Source organism: Lynx canadensis, chromosome X (genome assembly GCF_007474595.2).
Source record: "Lynx canadensis isolate LIC74 chromosome X, mLynCan4.pri.v2, whole genome shotgun sequence".
In the NCBI taxonomy this organism is placed as follows: domain Eukaryota; kingdom Metazoa; phylum Chordata; class Mammalia; order Carnivora; family Felidae; genus Lynx; species Lynx canadensis.
The window spans coordinates 56,582,892-56,604,893 of record NC_044321.2 but is presented as its reverse complement, the minus strand read 5'-3'; the positions used below and the strand labels follow the sequence as shown (position 1 = coordinate 56,604,893).

At 47.9% G+C, this 22,002-nt stretch overlaps 1 protein-coding gene across 3 annotated transcripts; it reads right to left on the bottom strand.

Moving 5' to 3' along the window:
* Nucleotides 1-13,737: 13,737 nt before the first annotated feature.
* On the bottom strand, nt 13,738-21,371 carry GJB1 (gap junction protein beta 1). Of its 3 annotated transcripts, none has more exons than XM_030306045.1 (2): nt 21,293-21,371; nt 13,738-15,250 (listed from the first exon to the last, which is right to left on the bottom strand). In XM_030306045.1, exon 2 carries the CDS (start codon nt 15,232-15,234, stop codon nt 14,383-14,385), a length of 852 nt encoding a protein of 283 aa, XP_030161905.1. In that variant the 5' UTR covers nt 15,235-15,250; nt 21,293-21,371; the 3' UTR covers nt 13,738-14,382. The 3 variants fall into 3 exon arrangements, with proteins under 3 accessions (XP_030161905.1, XP_030161907.1, XP_030161906.1); XM_030306047.1 differs by lacking the exon at nt 21,293-21,371 and adding an exon at nt 18,981-21,232; XM_030306046.1 differs by lacking the exon at nt 21,293-21,371 and adding an exon at nt 15,644-15,947.
* Nucleotides 21,372-22,002: the final 631 nt, after the last annotated feature.

The following is a 22,002-nucleotide window of genomic DNA, read 5'->3' as shown; positions in this document are numbered from 1 at the left end:
GACCACTGCACAGTTAGTTGTGAGACAGGCAGAATGAAATATCTAGTGCTGTGGGAGAACAGGGAGAGAATTCATTTCAAGTTTACAGGGATGTATGTGCAACTGAGTGAGCTCGCTGGGGGCGATGGCATATAACCGGGGCCTCAGAATAAGTGGGAGGGGTTGGGGGGACCAGTACAACCAAAGCCATAGGTAAGCCAAGTGTGAGGCTGAAGTTTTCCAGCCAGGCAATCTGCAGCTTTAGGGAGGAGATCCTCACAACAGTATAAAGGATGGGGGGGGGGCAGGTAAGCAGTGTGGCTGATAGATTCTGTGGGCCTTGATGGGGGCTGCAGGGATAAAGAAGGAAAAGGGAAGATGGATTCAGATATTTCAAAGGTCAAGGCTATAGGATCTGGAGGAGAGGGAAGCGCTGAGCATGAATCCCAGGTTTCTAGCCTTGATAACTGGGAGGGAGAGTGAGATGCCTTTCACCAAGTTGGGAAACAAGAGCAGGTTGTTCTGTTTTATTTTTGTTGATGTTTTTTGCCAGGGAGTAGGGGTAACAGGGGGTTGGTAACAAGTTGAGGTTTGGGTCATGTTGGGTTTCTATTGAAACACTCAAGTGGTGGGCTGTGCAACATAGCAAAAAGAACACCCAAACTGAAGTTTCTAATCCTAGCTGTGCCACTGAGAGTTGGGCAAGCCTACCTTTTTGAGCCTCACCTTAAAAATGCGTTCATGAGGCACCTGGGTGGCTCAGTCTGTTAAGCCTCCAACTTCGGCTCAGGTCATGATCTCATGGCTCGTGGGTTTGAGTACCGCGTCGGGCTCCCTGCTGACAGCTCAGAGCCTGGAGCCTGCTTCGGATTCTGTCTCCCTCTCTCTCTCTGCCTCCCACTCTCAAAAATAAATAAACATTAAAAAAATGCATTCATATTCTGCCCTGACTTTCTCACAGAACTGCTGCAAAGGCCAGGTGAGAAAATGGATATGAAAGAGCAGAATCGATGCTAGATGTTACCGTATATACTAGGCAGTTGGGAATGTGGGTCTGAGGCTTGGAAAAGAGATGAGGTGTTTATTCTTTTTTAGGCTTTATTGAGGTACACTTGACATATAACATAGTATAGGTTTAAGGTGTAGAGCTGTGCCGATTTGATACGCTTATATATTGCAAATGATTACCACCATAGTGTTACCTAACACCTCCATCCCGTGGCAAAGTACCATCTCTTTTTGGGGGGGTGAGAACGTTTAAGATCTACTCTCTTAGCAACCTTCAAGTATATAATATTGTTAACCATAGTAACCATGCTGTACATTAGATCCCCAGAACTTGGGGTGCCTGGGTGACTCAGTCAGTTGGGCCTCTGACTTTGGCCCAGGTAATGATCTCATGGTTCATGAGTTCAAGCCCTGCAATGGGGCTCTCTGCTATCAGCACAGAGCCCGCTTTGGATCCTCTGTCTCCCTCTCTCTACCCCTCCCCTGCTCTCTGTCTCTCAAAAGTAAACATTAAAAATATTTTTTAAAAATCCCCAGAATTTATTCATCCTATAATTGGAAATTTAGAGCCTTTGACCAATGTCTCCTCATCTCCCCCGCCTCCAAGCCCCTGGAAACCACCATTTTACTCTCTGTTCCTAGGAGTTCAGCTTTTTTAGATTCCACATATAAGTGAGATCATACAGTATTTGTCTTTCTCTCTGACTTATTTTACTTAGCATAATGCATGAGATGTCAATTTAAAAGTCACCTGCCAAGAACTAGCTAACTGAAGCTCTGGGATCGGACAGGGTCGCTAAAGGAGAAACTGAATAAGAAGAGAACCAAAAGAAAAAAAAAAGGTACCTTGGGGAGTATCTCCAGTTAACCAGCGAAAGGAACAGAGAGGGAGGGACCAGAGAAATAGGAGGAGCCCAAATCTGCCAGATGCCACCTGATGAAAAGTTGTCCTCATCCCCAGGCTGAGATGAGGTCCATTAAATTTCCCTTCTCCTCCCAGCCGCAACACGGCCTAAAACCTTCTGGCTCTCTTCCTTCCTTTCCCTACTGGAACAGAGCAGAGTCTGATGTCATTAGTTCAACTAGATTTCTATCGTGTGCCTAGCCTTGTGCTAGTCATTAGGGATACAGAGCTGAGTAAAAACTTGGAGTCTGCTCTTGCGAAGCCCCTAGTCTAAAAGGGAAGACCGGGGCTTGGACTAGGGTGAGGCAATCAAGTGCAAAATATAAGAAGGCCCTCACTGTCAGGGTCATACTAGTACAGGGAAGGTATTTGCACAAACCCGAGAGTGACTGCCTCCTTAAACTTTGCCTTTTAGGTGCCTCAATTGGCTTACTCTAGTCATGACCCTGGAGAAGACTCACGTGTCAATAAAATAACCAAGGTGGAATGTAATGGTTACTTATTCTCTCCCAAGAAATAGAGAGAGCCCACTGAGGTGACCTGGGAGCTCACTTCCCATGAAGAGTGAGCATAGTTTTTTAGGCAGAGTAGATGTGTAGGGATCAGTGTGCACCAAAGGCACGGAGGTATGAGAGAACACACAGTGTCTTTAGGGAGGGGTGGTTGGGCTGCAGAAGAGGTAGAGAGGGCACAGTAAAAAGGGTGAGTAGTGGTGGGAGGTGTTGCTGGGAAAATGGGGATCAGGGTGTGAAAGGCATTGAATGCCATGCCATGCCCTGCTAAGGTAACCAACCATCTTAATTTGCCAGGGAATCCTCAGTTTGTTTGCTTTTTTTTCTAATTTTTTAAAAGTAATCTCAGGGCGCCTGGGTGGCTCAGTCAGTTAAGCGGCCGACTTCGGCTCAGGTCATGATCTCACGGTTCGTGAGTTCGAGCCCCGCGTCGGGCTCTGTGCTGACAGCTCAGAGCCTGGAGCCTGTTTCAGATTCTGTGTCTCCCTCTCTCTCTCTGACCCTCCCCCATTCATGCTCTGTCTCTCTCTGTCTCAAAAGTAAATAAACGTTAAAAAAAAATAAAAAATAAAATAAAATAAAAATAAAAAAATAAAAGTAATCTCTAAGCCCAACATGGGCTTGAACTCATGACCCTGAGATCAAGAGTCGTATGCTCTACTGACTGAGCCAGCCAGGGGCCCCAGGACATTCCCAGTCTTGGCAATGAAAAGCCAGCATCCTGGGAAACCCTCTGGTGCTGGCAAAGCAGACCAGTCATTTCTCCTCCAAGTCGTGGAAAGCCATTAAGATATTTTCACAAAGAATCAGCAAGATTCAAGCTTTAAGGGGACTCCAGCGTCTCGGCATGACGTGGAGGAGGACTGGGTACTGAGGAAACCTGGGAAGCCAGTTGCAGGGAGGCAGTGGTACAGAAGTCGTTATGTGCTTCACCTTTGACATCTGGCAGATGTGAGTTCCAGTTCCCTGGCTCAGCCCCTTATTTCCTAGCTGTGGGGCCTGGGCAAGTTACTTAACCTATGTAGGCCTCAGTTTCCTCTCTGTAAAATGGGGACAATAATGGTATTTAAGGGCACCTGGGTGGCTCAGCCAATTGAGTGTCCAGCTCTTGATTTCAGCTCAGGTCATGGTCTCAGGGTCATGGGATGGAGCCCCACATTGGGATCCACACTGGGCATGGAGCCTGCTTAAGATTCTCTCTCTAGGCAGGGTGCCCGGGTGGCTCAGTCAGTTAAGTGCCCGACTTTGGCTCAGGTCATGATCTCACGCTTTGTGAGTTCAAACCCCAAGTCGGGCTGTCCGTTCTCAGCAGAGAGCCCACTTCAGATCCACTGTCCCCCTCCCTATGCCCCTCTGCCCTGCCCTTTGTCACTCAAAAAAAAAAAATAATAATAATGGTATTTACCTCAACAAGTGATGGGGATTAAAGGAGACACTTAAAAAAATTTTTTTTAATGTTTATTTTTGAGAGACAGAGTGTGAATGGGTCAAAAGGCAGAGAGAGAGGGAGACACAGAAGCCAAGGCAGGCTCCAGGCTCTGGGCTGTTAGCACACAGCCCAACATGGGGCTTGAACCCATGAACCGTGAGATCATGACATGAGCCAAAGTCGGACGCTTAACCAACTGAGCCGCCCAGGCACCCCAAGGAGATACTGTTTACCACAGTGCCCAGCACACACTAAGCACTTAATAAATGTTAGCTTTTATTGTCCAAATGATCAGTTAGGAGATAATTGCAAGGCCTGAAGGAAGGCAAGAGCACAATGGGAGTGCTGAGGAGGAGAGGGGCTTGGGAAAGTTTTGGGAAACACAATCACCGAGACCTTGTTTGTTGGCTAGCTGATTATATTTTAGCATGAATGATTTTTAGTTGGCATGAATTCTCTAGGGAATCTGCATTTTCAGACTAACTTTGGAATGAAGGGCTTTGTCTCTTGAAGGGAAGCTGGAGGAGAAACAGAAAGGGGCAAGGGGAGACTGGTGAAAAACAAAGTGTGACTTTGAGATCCCTAAGGTTAAGGCAGAGAAACAGTGGAAGTTTGAAAAGTTTATCTTGATTTAGGGGTTGGGCAGGTAGGGCTTTTTTGCTTTCGTTTTGTTTTAAATTTATTTTATTTTATTTTAAAATATTTATTTATTTATTTATTTATTTATTTATTTATTTATTTATTGAAGAGCACAGCAGGGGAGGGGCAGAGAGAGGGGGGGACAGAGGATCTGAAGTGGTTTCTGCACTGACAGGCTGACAGCAGTGAGTGAGCCTGACGTGGGGCTCGAACTCACAAACCGAGAGATCATGACCTGAGCCAAAGTCGGATGCTCAAACAACTGAGACACCCAAGTGCCCCTTAAATTTATTTTAGTGACAGACAGTACGAGCTAGGGAGAGGGGCAGAGAGAGAGGGAGAGAATCTTAAGCAGGCTGCATGTTTAGCTCATAGCCCAATGTGGGGCTCAATCTCATGACCCTGGGATCATGACCTGAGCCAAAATCAATAATCGGATGCTCAAATAACTGAGCCACCCAGGCTCCCCTTGTTTTGTTTTTGTTTTGTTTTGTTTTGTTTTTTAAGTAATTCCCTATGCTCGATGTGGGCTGCAAACTCACGACCCTGAGATCAAGAGTCACATGCTCTACTGACTGAACCAACCAGGCGCTCCTTTTAAATTTTTTATTTTATTTTTTTAGGCAGTGGTTGTGAATTACTGTTTCTCCCCATCTTCCCTGCACTCTTCAGATTACCTTGCTTCCTGGGGAGAGAATTTCTGAATCCTGTTCCAGGCAGAGATCCCTGGAGAAGCCTTCTCCCTCCAGACTGCCCTTCCCTGTCTGAGCACAGGACAGCCTCCTCCTCAACTTTTACCATTTCTCTCTCAACCTTAGGGATTCCCAAACGCACATTGTTTTCAAGCAGGCTACCATTTAGGGGTATTTTTATATCATACTGAGGCCCTCCCACCCACCCCTGTATCCTGAAACTTTTCCTAAGGCAGTATAGAGTGGTTACATTGGTATAGAGGAGACAGCTAGATTTTGGATTAGGATAGGTCTAAGTTTTAATTCTAGTTCTGCAGTTTTAGGTTGTGCAAACTTTATTTTTTAAGTTTATTTGTGTATTTTGAGAGAGAGGGAGAAAGAGAAAGAGAGCATGGGGAAGAGGCAGAGAGATGGAGACAGAATCCCAAGCAGGCTCTGCATTGCTAGGGCAGAGCCCATCTCAGGGCTCAATCTCATGAACCATGAGATCATGACCTGAGCCAAAGTCTGACGCTCAACCGATCAAGCCACTCAGGTGCGCCCCTTTCTTTTCTTTCTTCTTTTTTTTAATAGACTCCCTTCCCAACGTGGACTTTGAACCCACAACCCTGAGATCAAGAGTCACATGCTCTACCAACAGAGCTAGCCAGGTGCCCCTACTTACATTATTTCTTGGTCTGGTAATAAAGCTTAAAGTTTCAGATTATGATCGAGGATTGAGACACATCCTTTTCATTAAGTGACATTAAGAATTAAGACACTCCCGGGGCACCTGGCTGGCTCAGTTGGTTAAACATCCGGCTCTTGATTTCAGCTCAGGTCTTGATCTCAGGGTCCTGAGTTTAGGCCCCACATTGGGTTCCACGTTGGGCGTGGAGCCTACTTAAATATATATATATATATATATATATATATATGTACATATACGTACAGTCCCCTCACAGCCATTCTCCCACATATCTGTAAATATGATCATACATACTGACATATATGTAAATATGGTCATATGTACTATGACATATGTATGCAAACATACAGACTTGCTTACTTACAAATACTCACCTGGCAATTGCCAGTCAAGAAAGCATGTTATTGTTTTCTCTGGGTATATACCCCAGTAGTGGAATTACTGTATCATAGGGTAGTTCTATTTTTTTCTTTTTTTTTTAACACATTTTTTTAAATGTTTGTTTATTTTTGACAGAGATAGACAGACAGAGCATGAGTTGGGGAGGGGCAGAGAGAGAGGGAGACACAGAATCTGAAGCAGGCTCCAGGCTCTGAGCTGTCCGCACAGAGCTCCATGCGGGGCTCGAACTCACAGACAGCAAGATCGTGACCTGAGCTGAAGTCGAACGCTCAACAGACTGAGCCACCCAGGCACCCCAGGGTAGTTCTATTTTTATTTTCTAAGGAACCACCGTAGTGTTTTCCACAGTGGCTGCACCAATTTGTATCCCCACCAACAGTGCACGAGGGTTCCTTTTTCTCTACATCCTCACCCAAGACACATTATTTCTTGTGTTTTTTATTTTAGCCATTCTGACAGGTGTAAGGTGATATCTCATTGTGGTTTTGATTTGTATTTCCCTGATGATGAGCAATGTTGAGCATATTTTCATGTGTCTGTTGACCATCTGGACATCTTCTTTGGAAAAATGTCTATTCAGGTCCTTTGCCTATTTTTACTCAGAACGTTTGGGGGTTTCCTGGTGTTGAGTTTTATAAGTTCTTTATATATTTTGGATATTAACCCCTTATTGGATATATCATTTCCAAAAATATATGCACTCCTATGTTCATTGCAGCATTATTTGTAATAGTCAAGACACGGAAGCAGCCCAAATGTTCACCCACAGATGAATGGATAAAGAAGATGTGTTTAACACACATACTGGAATATTACTCAGCCACAAAAAAGAATGGGATCTTGCCAGTTGCAATAGCATGGACAGACCTAGAAGGTATAATGCTAAGCGAAATAAGTCAGTCAGAGAAAGACGAATACCATGTGATTTCACTCATATGTGGAATTTAAGGAACAAAATGGATGAAAAAATAAAAAAAAGAGACAGAAAAACAGACTCTTAAATACAGAGCACAAACTAGTGGGTACCAGAAGGGAGGTAGAGGGGGAGAAATAGATAAAGGGGATTAACAATACATTTATCTTTATGAGAATTGAAAAATGTGTATAGAATTATTGAATCACTATATTGTATACCTGAAACTAATATAACACGATGTTAATTATGCTTCAAAAAATACACACACACACACACACACACACAACCCCAGGGGAAAAAAATAAAGTTTAATGTAAAAGTCAAAAAAAGAAAGAAAGAAAGAAGCAAGCAAGCAAGCAAGCAAGCATGTTACTTTGGTGAAACAGAATTTAGCTCAATATCTGAGAGAGTCAGTGAATACAGTTGACCCTTGAACAACACCGGTTTGAACTGCATACACAGGTCCACTTCTATGTGGATTTTTTCCCCAATAAACACAGCACAGTACTGTAATGTATTTTCTCTTCCTTATGTTTTTCTTAATAGTATTCTCTTTTCTGGGGCACCTGGGTGGCTCAGTCGGTTGGACAGCCGACTTCAGTGCAAGTCATGATCTCACAGCTTGTGAGTTTGAGCCCCGCATCGGGCTCTGTGCTGACAGCTCAGAGCCTGAAGCCTGCTTCAGATTCTGTATCTCTCTCTCTGTCTTGTCCTTCCCTGCTCACACACACTCTCTCTCTCTCTTAAAAATACATAACATTAAAATAATAACATTCTCTCTTTTTTAGCTGACTTTATTAAAAGAATACAGTACATGATACATATCACATCTAAAATATGTGTTATTCAATTATGTTATTGGTGAGGCCTCCAGTTAACAGTAGGCTCTTGGTAGTGAACTTTTTGGGAAGTCAAAAGTTATACATGGATTTTCAACAGTGCAGGGGGTCAGTGCCCCCACTCCCACATTGTTCGAGGGTCAATAGTAGTTGAAGGATGGCACAGGTAGTGAGAGAAAATAATGATAGCACATACTAGTATAGGGCTTACTACCGACTAGGCACTGTTCTAAGTGCTTTATGTATAATCATTACATCTAATCCCCACTACGACCCTGAGATACAGGTGCAATTATTATCACTGTTTTACTGATGAGGAAACTGAGATCCAGAGAGGCCAAGCAACTTGGCTAAAGTCACACAGCTAAGGAAGTGGAGCACACTCTTAATCACTATGCTATACTGACTTTCCAGAGGGGTTTCAGTTGAAATGGCAAACCATCCTGACATGCCTGGCTGACTCAGTCAGAGGAACATGTGACTCTTCATCTTGGGGTCATGAGTTCAAGCCCCACATTGGGTGTAGAGATTACTTAAATAAATAAACTTAAAGAGAAAGAAATGGAGAACCATCCTGTGTAAATTACCCCTTTCTCTGTGAGGTCCACTATCAGACCACTCTGCTCTTTTTTTTTTTTAATTACACTCTTTTTAAAAAAGTTTATTTATTTTTAGAGAGAGAGAGAGAGAATGAGTGGGGGAGGGTCAGAAAGAGAGGGAAAGAGAGAAAATCCCACGCAGGCTCTGTGCTGTCAGCACGGAGTCCAACTTGGGGCTCGATTTCACAAACTTTGAGATCATGACCTGAGTCAAAATCAAGAGTTGGATGCTTAAATGACCGAGCCACTCAGGCACCCTCAGGTCACTCTGCTCTTTCTTCCATAGTTCATCATCACCCTTAAGGCATCTATTTGTGCCAAGATCTGCCCTGACGTGGATCTCCTCAAGATCTTCACAGTCTGTCTATGGCAGCAGTGAATTGCCTGTAAGTCTAGTAGGGGCTAACTTTAAGACTCCTACACGTGATAGTTCAGAGCCTAGGGTCCTGCACACTTTTAGCTATGGCATATGAGACCCCTCACAGACTGGCCTAAACCTACTTTGCCAGTTCCACTTCCTACTATGACCTACAACCCCATCCCACACATTCTCTGCTCTAGTCACACTGAACACACCCTACTCTTTCAAGACTCTGAACCTTTGCCCCCGCCTATATCCACTTCCCCACTGCCCTTAATTCAACAGGCTAAGCACCTACTATGTGTTAAGGCTAGGCATGCAATTTCCACACAATTTGATAAGCACTACAATGTACTGCAGTTCAGAATGAGGGGAGGACTCATTCTTTCGGAGGGACTTGGCAGGGGACGGGGAGGGAAGAGAGGTGAATCGTTCACACAGGAAATGACATTTGAACTGAGTCTTGATGATTAGGAGTCTGCCAGTCAAGGAAGGGGAAGGAAATCTAAGTCCTATGATATTCTGCATCCAAAGTGTCTCTCACGTGTGTCTCCTCTTATTCCTTCTGCCACCGTCCTGATCCTACAGGCACCATGTGGGCTGTTGCAATAGCCCCGCAACTGGCCATTCTGCCTCTCACCCTTCCCATCCCCAGTCTGCTCTCCATGTGGCTGCCAGAGCCAGCTCCCAAACCACAAATCTGAAGGTGGCATTCCTCTACTCAAAGCCCTTAGTGGGGGGTGCCTGGGTGGCTCAGTTGGTGAAGTGTTCAACTTCAGCTCAGGTCACCATCTCGCGGTTTGTGCGTTCAAGCCCCTTGTCAGGTTCTGTGCTGACAGTGGGGACCCCTGCTTGGGACACACACTCTCTCTCTCTCTGTCCCTCCCACCTCTCTCTCTCTCTCTCTCAAAAAAATATTTTTTTAAAAAACAAGAAAGAGTTAAAAAAAAAAAAACCTTTAGTGGTTTCCATCACTGGTGGGACAGTCTTAACCTCTTATAGTGACACACAAGGTCCATCATAAGCTGGTCATACTGTCTCTTTCCCATCTCCCCTTTAGCCAATCCTCACTTCTCCAACTCTCCACAGTAGACTATTTGTCTGACTCGAGACACCATCACACCCATACCCTTTCAGTGTTGCTTTTTAAAAAATGTTTATTTGTTTTTGAGAGAGAGAGAGAGGGAGAGAGAGAGAGAGAGAGAGAGAGACAAAGAGAGACAGAGCGTGAGCAGGGGAGGGGCAGAGAGAGAGACACACACACACAGAATCCAAAGCAGGGTCCTCTGAGCTGTCAGCACAGAGCGCGATGTGGGGCTTGAACCCACGAACTGTAAGATAATGACCTGAGTCTAAGTCAGATGCTTAACCGACTGAGCCACCCAGCCACCCCCCTTTCAGTGTTTTTTGCCCACCTTTTCCCCCCTCCCTAGAATAACACAATCCTTTCCCCACCTGATGGGTTCAGCCTTGCCTAATCCAAGAATCCAATGGAGCCCAGCTTGGTGGACCTTTATGGCCCCTTCTGTACCATAGGTCATGTCTGCGTTTGCATATTGTAGAACCAGTAAATGGAACAAGCGTTCTCCTCTAGCTACCACTGTGTGCACCCAGGCTATCTGATTGGGTATCTGAATCAGTTCGTGGTTGCCATGCCAATTCTCTGTGGATACTGCAGCCTGCTTTGAAATCCCAACCCAGCTGGCTGGGGCCTTGACTATTCTCCTAGTGCAGCCGGCCACTCCCCTCATGCAAGAGCTGACTCTTGTCCTTGCCCCCAACTCCTAGGACCTCCACACACGGATGCCTCTAAAAGACCATAAATGTCCCTAAAAGCACCAGGACCGTGAGAAAGAGTGGGTAAGAAGCTCCTGTAACTTGGCTTTTTCTGTTCCCAGATTAGATCCCTTGACTTTGCAACATGTCTTGGACTCTGCTGTTTGGACTGCTGTCCACTCTGTGGGGGAGCCAACCCTGTTATCGCCAAGTTCTTCCCACTAGCCCTGGTCCAGCTGAAGCACCCTCACTCCCTCCTGGCTCACTGCAAGTTCTAGCATGCCTTCAGGCTGTGGTCTCTGAGCTTCTGACATATTATCTTCCCTCCCTTTACAGTTTATAACCAGCTTCTGAACACATCTTATTTGATTCTCACCAAAGCTCTGTGAAAGAAGAGATAGAGAAGTTATTATCAACCCTATATCGCAGATGAGGAAACAGAGACTCAGAGAGGGTAGGCCTAATGTGTCCAAGGGGATAGAGCTAATAAATGGCAAACCAGGTCTCTCTCTCTTTTAAATTTTTTTTTGTTATTTATTTTTGAGAGAGAGACAGAGACAGAGACAGAGCGTGAGTGGGAGGGCAGAGAGAGAGGGAGACACAGAATCCAAAGCAGGCTCCAGGCTCTGAGCTGTCAGCACAGAGCCCGATGTGGGGCTCAAACCCAGGAACCATGAGATCGTGACCTGAGCTGAAGTCGGACGCTTAACGAACTGAGCCACCCAGGTGCCCCCAAATCAGGTCTCTTCATTGCAAAGCCCTCTTCACTACTGCGGTCACTTAGTACTTTGTGTGGCAGGTACTACGCCCACTTGCCTCCTGTTTCTCCCTTACAGACACTCTGGGAACAAGCCTCAAATAAAAAGTCAATCCTGGGTTAGCCCTACCTACCCTCTCCTCTCCCTGAAACACTGTGTATTCCAGCTTCCCTCAGGGTCCTTTGGCCCTGCTCCCATCTGGTTCACAGGACACAAGGCTAAGTGTCCTCCCTTGGGCTGTAGAGCCTGCTCATAGCTTTGTTGTCCCACCACTGCCCCCTGGAGAGGAAAGCCTCGATCTGGAGTTGGAGCCTCTTTCCAAGGGAGATTTGTAGAACCTCCTGAAGAGAAACTAGATATCTGAGGTGATGATGGATGTAGCGTTTCTTCATGTGTGTAGGGCAGGAGGTTCCTTTGTGGAACCAGGAGGAAATTTTTAAAAAGGATATCTTTTTCTTTTTTTAAAGCTTATTTATTTTTGAGAGAGAGAGAGAGAGAGAGCAGGAGAAAGGGGCAGAGAGAGAGGAAGAGAGAGAATCCCAGGCAGGCTCTGTACCATCAGCACGGAGCCCAGTGTGGGGCTTGAACCCATGAACCTCAAGAGTCGGACACTTACCTACTGAGCCACCCAGGTGCCCCATGGGAATCTTTTTCTTGATGGCCTTTCGGATAGAGAAGAAATGCTCTGTGTTTGTTGTGCTCTGTTCTGGGGGTGGGGGCGGGGAACAGGGGGTGGATTTTGATAAGAAAAGGAATCTCTCCCACCTTGGGGGACCTAGGGGTGGGGGCTTGTCTTCTCACAGGATATGATGTCAGTTTCTAAAAAGAAAGGAAATTTCTTGCAAGAAAGGAAATTTCTTGTTTCTAGAGAACAATTCTGATACGATTATGCCTGATTTCCTCTTCCTTCCTTTTTTTTAAATTTTCTTAAAAATTTTAAATGTTTATTTTGAGACAGAGTGAAGGCAAAGAGAGAGAGGGAGACACAGAATCCGAAGCAGGCTCCAGCCTCTGAGCTGTCAGCACACGGGGCTCAAACTCACAGACTGGGAAATCATGACCTGAGCCGAAGTCGATGCTTAACTGATCGAGCCACTCAGGTGCCCCTTCTTCCTTTCTGATGTACTTCTCACACAGAGTCAATGTACTCTGACAGGGAGGGGCAGATCATTTTTTTTTTTTCTGTCAAGAGGTAGGGGAGCTGAGGTGAGAAACTTGCTGAGGGGGCAACTTTTACTCTGAAAAATCAGTGGTGAGGACAGTGACTCTGACATGGGGAAAATCCTGTGAGCCCGGGGAAGCCTTTTAGGGATCCCAGAAGTCCAGAGTGCTACAGGGAGCTTAGAGATGTGCTAGGCCAGCCCTTTGCTCACAAGGAAACTGAGGCTTGGGGAAAGGAATGGGTTACTCGTAAGTGACAGAACTAGAATTCGAAGCCAGCTGTGTCAAGTCCCAGGTTGGGGCTTTTCCCCTCACAGTTGATACAAGGCAGGGAGGCTACCTGCTGCTTGGGAGAGTGATGTGAGTGAGGAGACCTGGCTAGGAAATGTCTGACCTGTGTTGGAGACATCTCTGGGGTGGGAGGCATTGATTCCTGGTGTAGGGAAACAGAGGAAGAGGATAAAATTAGGGGCTATGTCTAAAGGAGAGGGGTCAAAGTCACTGTGCAATCTAACGGGTGGCTTGTGGGGCATCAGTTTGCAGTGAGTGCTGAGGTTCACGGGAGGACTGGGGTGGGGGGGGTGAATATTTCTCCTAGGAGTTGGGGGGAGGGGGATGTGTGCTCCCCTCTCCGACTTGCGAAATTTCTCTATCATTTCCTGTCTCTCTAGATGGAGTTGTCATTTTAATGTTTTTCTGATCAGAGGAAGGGGCCCAAGGAAACTTCTTGAGGTAATGTAAATGTTTTATAATATATTGTGGTCACGTTTACAAAACTGCACGCAACTCTGAAACTGCCATAAACTATACTTAGAATGGACAAGAAAAAATAAAATTAAAGGAAGGGCATAAGGGAATTTGATCCCAATGAAGCTGCTATAAAAAAAATGGTCCCCCCCAAAAGCCAAAACAACAACAACAACAGGAACAACAAGGCAAGAATGGCTTGGGGTCTTGCTATTTCTGTTGCCTGTTGCTTTCTAGATCAGCAAAAAAACAAGGCCAGCTCATCTGAGGGTGGGGGGAGGTCAGAGGTTGCAGGAGAAAGAACTTGACAAACACGCAAGCCACCTCTTCATTTACTGTAAAATCCTGTTTAATGTGTAACATTTCAGGCAGAGAGAGGCCTTGAGAACCAGAGGCAAAGGTGGCCCTGACCAACCCCCACTCCAACTTATCTGCCTGCGTCTCCCTCCCCTAATTCCTCCACCCCAGATGTGTCCTGCTTTTCCTTGTGGCCGGCAAGTGCTGTTCCTCCTTCCCTCGTGGGCACTACCCTCCCTTCTCCACCCACATGTCCACGGCACCCTCCTTCCATTCCACTTTGCCCACGTCCCTCCCCACTGATGTGACTCCAGAAATAGGGTATCTGACAACACGGGGTTAAGATTAGTTTCACAATTGGAGATGCTGTCAGAGCATCCTATCTCTTGTCCCCAGCGGCCCCAGGGAGAGGGAGAGGGAAGGGAAAAGGGGGACGGACAAGAAGAGCTGCCCACACCCCCACAACTTTGAGCACTGGCCGTGGGTGGCCTCCAGCTCCCAGCCTGTTCGGCCCCTCAGACGGAAGGCCCTGGGAGGAAAGGAGATGGCAGGGCAGGAAGATGTTGATGGAGCAGTCCCTAGCAGGTAGAGGCCTGCACGCCGGCAGGGGAGAAGGAGGGGTAGGCTCAGGGCAGGGTTGGGGGGGCGGGATGGGCGGTTGCCTGGTGCGTGGCATCAGCAGGCCGAGCAGCGGTCGCTCTTCTCAGCCAGCCCAGCCCCGGTGCCCGGGCTGCGGCGCAGTATGTCTTTCAGGGAGCCGTCCTGCTCACTCAGCAGCTTGTTGATCTCGTTCTGCTTGTACTCAGGTGACAGGCGGTGGCCGAAGCCTGAGCCCTTGCGGGAGGGTGGATTGGAGCGGCGCTGGGCTCGGCGGGCGCAGGCCCGGATGATGAGGTACACCACCTCGGCCACGTTGAGGATGATGCAGATGCCAGAGGCGGCCAGCATAAAGACAGTGAAGACGGTTTTCTCAGTGGGGCGGGACACGAAGCAGTCCACAGTGTTGGGGCAGGGGTAGGCCTCACACTTGACAAGCCGCACCATGGCGTAGCCCGGGTAGAGCAGATAAAAGACATACATGAAGGCGGCCTCGAACAGCAGCCGGAAGACCACGCTGATGACATAGGTCCACCACAGTGTCCCTGAGATGTGGACCTTGTGCCTCTTCACCTCCTCCAGGTGGAGGGGGTCCCCGTGACCCTCGAGTCGCAGCATTTTCTTTTCTATGTGCTGCTGGTGAGCCACGTGCATGGCTACGAGAAGAGCCGGGGTGGAGACCAGGATCAGCTGCAGAGACCACAGCCGCACATGGGAGATGGGGAAAAAGTGGTCGTAGCAGACGCTGTTGCAGCCGGGCTGAAGGGTGTTGCAGATGAAGGAGGACTTCTCATCACCCCACACACTCTCTGCAGCCACCACCAGCACCATGATCCTGAAGATGAAGATGACCGAGAGCCATACCCGACCAATGGCAGTCGAATGCCGGTTCACGCCACTGAGCAAGGTGTACAAACCTGTCCAGTTCATCCTGCCTCATTCACACCTGCAAAACAGGAGCCACAGAGCAAGCTGGCAGAAAGCTGGGGCAGAAAAGCTGGGCATCATCACACTGCCTGACACACACCCCCCACCCTGTCACCCCTTCCAAGAGCCAGTGACAGGAAGGGAACAAGGATGGTCATCGCTTTCCTCATCACCCCATGTCCCTTGCCAGCCTCTACTCCCCCTCCTCCTCCTCCCCTTCCTCCTCCTCCTCCTCACTTGACTTAACCTCCCTGAGCCCCATCTCCCTTCTTCGCTTTCATCCAACATTCTTTCTTATCCAGCCCCTTTCTTCGCCAGGCCCATCTTGTTCTGTCATCAGCCATCCTCTTTAGCTCCCCACCCCCCAGCTCCTTAGCTCTGGACCTGGGGCAAACCCAACAAAGCCCGTTACCTTGGGGAGCGCCTATCCCTGAGGCCACCCAGACAGGTCCCCTATGGTCTCATGTCTGTGCAGGGGGAGTGGTCCCTGGGTCCGCGCCTGCGTCCCAATTCATCGCCGCCCGGTGCTGGGGAGTCATATGCTGCTTTATACCCAGTGTCTGCACAATGGGACCTTTGTGGGGCTCTGAACAACGCCCTTTAGAATTCAGATCAAACGCCCTGACTTCCGCCCACCCTACACACAGAGCACTTGTGTCCCAGCGCCGGACACCCAGCCTGCACCCACCTGTTCTGTGCCCGCCCGGTCCATCGCCGCACCCGCCCCACAGCCCCACCAGAAGAATGGCTACGGCGGGGGGTGGGAAGAGATGGAACAAAGACAGGTGCATGTAAGAGGGGACCCAAGGGGACCAGGAGGCTCTAGGCTGAGGCCCTCCCCTGTGACTCTAGTAGAAACCGAGGGTCAGCAAGATTTGTCCTAGGTTGAGATCCCCTCCAGGGTATGGGTGAGCTCTCTTAGCTCTTGAGGGGGAAAGGGAGCTCATATTTCTCAAGCCAGGGACTGTGTTAAGCTTTCTCCCCCCCCATACGTGCTCTCTTTGGACCCACTGGGCAAACCTCTAAGGACTTTCCCCCAGTCTTTCCAGATGAGGAAGCTGAAGCTCAGATGAGTTAAGTAACTTACTCAAGGTCACACAGCTAAGAAGTGTTAGAATAGAATAAAACACAACAGTATCTGAAGAGGAAGTTTAGGCTCTTTCCACGGTATACTCTTTATGCTTTTATAGATGGTGTTGGCAAAAGCAAAAGCCAGCCATTAAGAATGACAACAGGGGCACCGGGTGACTCAGTTGACTTCAGCTCAGGTCATGATCTTATGGTTCATGAGTTTGAGCCCTGCATTGGGTTCTGCATTGACAGTGTGGAGCCTGCTTGGGATTCTCTCTCCCCACTTGCTCACTCTCTCCCTTTCTCTCTCTCTCTCAAAATAAATAAACTTTTCTTTCTTTCTTTCTTTCTTTCTTTCTTTCTTTCTTTCTTTTTAAAGAACGACAACAGGGGTGCCTGGGTGGCTCAGTCTGTTAAGCATCTGACTTCAGCTCACGTCATGATCTTATGGTTTGTGAGTTTGAGCCCCATGTCCACTTCAGGCTCTATGCTATGCTGACAGCTTGGAGCCTGGAGCCTGCTTCAGATTCTGTGTGTGTGTCTCTCTCTCTCTGCCTTTCCCCTGCTTGTGTTGTGTCTCTCTCTCAAAAATAAATAACCATTAAAAAAAATTTTTTTTTAAAAGAACGACAACAAAAGCAAGGACTAATGTGACCCATAAGATCACGAGAAGAGTGGAAGCTGTTGACCTGTGAGTACTTTCCAAGTCCAGTGTCATGGAGCAAACCCTGACCATCCCTCCTGGAGCTTCCGGGAAAGGAGCCCCTGGTGGACAGGTTGGCACATGGTGAGTACAAACCAGAGGGAGAAAGCAAAAGTTAACCAAGCAAACAGAAGGTTAGAAGATGGAATAGGTAGGAGTCATACACCTTTGGGTTTGAATCCTGGTTCTTCGCCTAATACCACTGTGGGCTACTTACTGAACTTCTCTGAGCCTGCTTGCTCATCTATAAATAGGGTTAATACCCAGGGTTATTGTGAGGATCAATGAAGCAACCTTCAAAAGGTTCTCAGCTCAGCTCCAGTTTTTCATAGCTGATAATCAAGGGAAGTAAGCATCTTATCAGAAAGAGAAAGCAATGTTGTTTTGAGAGAGTGGGTGGTCTGCCAGACCCATTATCCCCTTTTTCTTCCCAAGGCTGATGTTGACCTGTAGTATCTGTCCTGAGATAGAACACGCTGTTCCGTGGCTGTCCTACCCCAACATCAAGTGTACATTGTAAACTCCTGGTTTCCTGAGCTTGCCAGTTGCTCTAGGGAAGAAATTCCCCTCTAGGCTTTAGGCAGGCAAAGAAGGCCTCCCTGTACCTCCTACCAGCACTTCTGCCATTAAGTTGAAAGTAGATCATGCTGGGAGCAGGGAACTGGATGTGAGAAGAGAGCACACAGGCCTGGATCTGTAGGAGATGCAGGGGGTTTCCTGCCCCCGAATGCAGGGGCAGTGGTTGTGACAGAAGGCCTGCATCCAGGTCTAGGTGCTCTTCTCTGTTGTAGGAAGGAGGGGGGAAGATATTAGCCACAGAAAAGTTGGGGAAGGTGGTGAAAGAAACTAGGGGATGGAGGGATGGTCCATGGGACAGAGATTACTTCTCTGAACAAGGTTGTCTTTTTTTTCATTTAACTTTAAAAAAATGCGTTAGTAAAGAAATGCTTCATCTGGTGAGACACAGTAGGTTCACAAACAGGTGGTCATTCTTGAAAAAAATTTTTTTTTAACATTTATTTATTTTTGAGAGACAGAGCACAAGTGGGGGAGGGGCAGAGAGAGGGAGGGTGGGAGACACAGAACCTGAAACAGGCCCCAACACGGGCTCGAACTCACAAACCGTGAGATCATGACCTGAGCCGAAGTCAGATGCTTAACCGACAGAGTCATCCAGGCACCCCAACAGGTGGTCATTCTTAAGAATAACCATTTACTGGGGCGCCTGGGTGGCTTAGTCAGTTGAGCTTGATTTTGGCTCAGGTCATGATCCCAGGGTCAGGGGATCGAGCCCCATGTCAGGCTCCACACTGGGTGTGCTTCAGATTCTCTTTCTTTCTTCCTCTGCCCCTTTCCCCTGCTCATGCGCTCTCTCTCTCTCTCTCTCTCTCAAAAAAAAAAAAAGAATAACCATTTACTGAGCACCTGTTACACCAGGCCTTGCATGTGAACTACCTTATATAAACCTCACTACAACTCTGTGAGGTAGGTATTCTTTTTAATCTTCATGTCACACATGAGGAAACTGAGGTAAGGAAAGGTGAAGGGATTTGTCCAAGGGTCACATGGGTCCATGCAGTTATTATGTGACAGAACTCGGATTTTGAGCCAGGCCAAGCTGACTCCAGAGCCCATACTTTTCCCATAAGTTCTACTACCTTGGCTAGAATTATAATTTTTCTTTCTTTTTATTATTATTATTTTTTTTTAATTTTAAGTAAGCTCCACGCCCAACGTGGGGCTGGAACTCATGACCCTGAGATCTAGAGTCATGTGCCCTACTGTTTGAGCCAGCTGGGCACCCCTATAATTTTTCTTTCTGTGAGTGTTTTTAGAACCAGGGGGATTAAAAATGGGTCTGGCTTTTATTTTCCTGTAGCTCCTTCCTTTTCCTATCAGCTGGGAACTCTTTTCCTCTCCTGCCTTCCCAGGGCTTTCCACTGCCTCCTGATCTGTTCTGTTTTCCCTTCCTTACCTTTCTTGAGCTGCCTCCTCCAACTCCAAAGCAAATGCCAGCTGTTCTCTCCTCTCTGCTCCTCAGTCAGCCTGGCCTCTCCTGGGTTTCTAGGTTCTTGTAGCTCTCCACCTCTCCTCTTCTTGCACTCTCTGGGGCATAACCAGGAGCTCCATTTGGGGGCCCCTAAGCACCCTTGTGTGGGCACTGGGATCTCAATTTTGCTCTCCCTTTTGGATGGAGAGCTTATCCCTTATCTCAAGGGTTTCATTTTAAAACATCCAAGGGAGTGACCCGGTTTTGAAATCCAAACCGTTTTTGTGACTTTGGGTTAAAGTCCAGGTATTGATAAGCTCTGTGTGGCTCCAGGCGTGTTTTGCTCTCATGTTTAACTGGACAAGACTTCTCCGGCTATGTCAGGCCCTGGCCTTGTCCTCGGATTCAGATTTGCCCAGGCATTCGAGCACAGTTCAAAATCAGGAGATCACACTCGGTCCCTACAACAGTCCTGTAATATTATCCCCATTTTTCAGACAAGGAAGTTGAGGTTCAGAGAGGTTAAACAACTTGCCTCAAAGGCAGCTCTGCTCAATGGTAGAGTCAAGTTTCAAATTTATTTTCTCCTGACCTCAAAGCCTTTGTACATCGCACCGCCTTTGATGGCCAGCATTCTGACTGAGACCAGGCCCACAACTCAAAACTTTCACTCCTTCCCACATGTGTTTGCATGCATGGGCATGCGCGCACACACGCACATGCAAGTGTGCACAGCACACACGTTCATCGAGTGTGTCTCTCTCTCTTTCTGCCCCCACCTCTTCCCTGTCCCTCTTTCCAACTACAGGAAATCCTGGTGGTTTTTTTTTTGTTTTTTTTTTTTTTGTTGTTCTGGAGGAGGGCCCCGGCTGGACTGGAGGAGGTTATATTCAGCCCCAGACTCCACACTTCCTCCCCCAGTTCACAAGCAGTCTGTGGCTGGGAAAGGACGAGGGGCTTTCTTTGGGAATTCTTTCTGAATCTCAGGCTGCCTTCATCAGTTTGGTGTGGTTTAGGCCAGACCTCTGTAGCCTTCTCCCTCTTCTGTTTCTCTCCCCTGCCTCCACCCTGTGGCCCCACAGCACCCGTCACTTCCCTGTCTTCTCCGCCCTGCCATATGTATTGTGTGGCCACACTTGGGTCAAGGCCACTCCAGCTCATTCCAGTTTTCTCCTTCTCTCTCTGCCATTGTCTTTTCATAGAACTGTTAATGTCAGCTCCCTTACTCACTGTGTGGACTACACCCTCTTACTCCTCAGTCAACTATCTGACTTCCTGTTGCTCTCCACTTGGGCTTATTATAACAGCCACCATTTATGGAATGCCTATGGTGCTCTAGAAGCTGTATGTTCATTAACTCTCATCCTCATAACAAGCCTGTGAGCTGTGGCTTGCTGTCTGCAGTTCACAGATGGACCAAAGGAGGCTCAAAGAAACTGAGTAAATTATCACACAGCTGGTAAGCAAGTGCTGGAGCTCAACCTGGGACTCATGGTGACCCCTCACCAAAGTGTGGGTCCCTTCCCCATTGCTCTGTGGCATCCTCATCCATAAGTCTCTCCACTCACGCCCCTCTTGTCTGTATTCTCCTCTCCTCTCCTCCTTTTCTAAGTCTGTGCATACTGCCATGCCATTCCCAACAGCTGGAACAACTTTCAAACAGCTGGGAAGCCACCCCTCCTTTAGATCTCCAAATCATCAGTTATTCAAGCTCAGCTTGAGTCTGCCTACCCCCTCAAGAAAATGGAATCCCATGCCCCTGTATCCCAGCCCTGCTGGCTGTACCTCTGCACCTGCTAAGTGCACTGTATTCACCCAAGCGCAACCCCAGGTTGGTTGCACGCCTGGTGTACCTTCTAATCAGGGAAGGAAAATAGCACCTGGCAGTGCCCAATGGTCCCACCGAACCCTAACCCTCTGTGGCACGAAACATCTTCAAGAGACGAACTTGGCCACCTCGCACCGAGGGGACCCCTCAAGTCTTCCTGGGAATTCAGCCCTCCCTGTGAGGATGAATGAAATCCATGGCTGGGAATAAAGGGGGACAGGAGAAGCAGCTCTGAGCTTGGAAAGAGGATAAGAGTTGAAACTTAGAGAGAGAGGCTAAGCAAGCCTGGAACCTGGCAGGAAGGGCCTCACTCTGCCCAGAGGGAAGCACAGAAGGGGTCTAAGTGGCTTAGTGCTGAGGCCAAGAGAAGGCAAAGCCCAAGCCTCTCCCCAGCCCCCATTTCTGCCCTCCTGTGCCACACCAGCTCTCCCTCCCCAGCCCCACCTCCCCCAGTCCCCAGCTTCCTCACCTGGCTGCTGCTGTCCTTTCCTAGGGAATGTCTGCAGGCGTGTCTGCACTGTGCTACTAGATACTGTCAGCCCAGTCCAGGGGAGGGACAAAGAGCCCAGGGCCAGAGCCAGATTATGGCCCACAGCCCAAGAGGAACCAGACAAACATTAACCAGCCCCGCCTCCTCACGCACACAATCATTAAATAAGATTGATCCCCTGAGCTCCCAATGGGTTTGGCGAGACAGATCACATAGCCTGGAGTTACTGCCCTATCCCAAGGGGAAAGAGGCATCATTGTCACCCAGGTGTCCATGTTTAGTCTATCCGGGAGACTAAATGTGACCTAGGCTCATCAACAGCCCTCAGGCTTCCCCCATCCCCCAGCCATATGTAGACCAGTGTGTGGGTAAGTTGCAAGGAGGGCTCCTGCACTGGGTATCATCCCTTCCATCCCTTACAGATCCCAGCTTCTGAAATGATATGACCATAGGGAGAAAAAAAGACATGGGCAGTGCTTACTGACCCTTTGAGGTCAAGATGGGGGATGGTGGTGCTTCCTCCGTATGGCAGTACCATGGTGTTCTTTCACCTTTTGCTTATTGTCTGTGTCATGAGTGGCTGGAGGTGGACCAAAGGATTTCCAAACCCATTCTAGAACCCAAACACCTCTTCAAACATTGCCTTTTACCCTCAGGGCCAAGGCAATTGAACTGCAAAGTATATCATG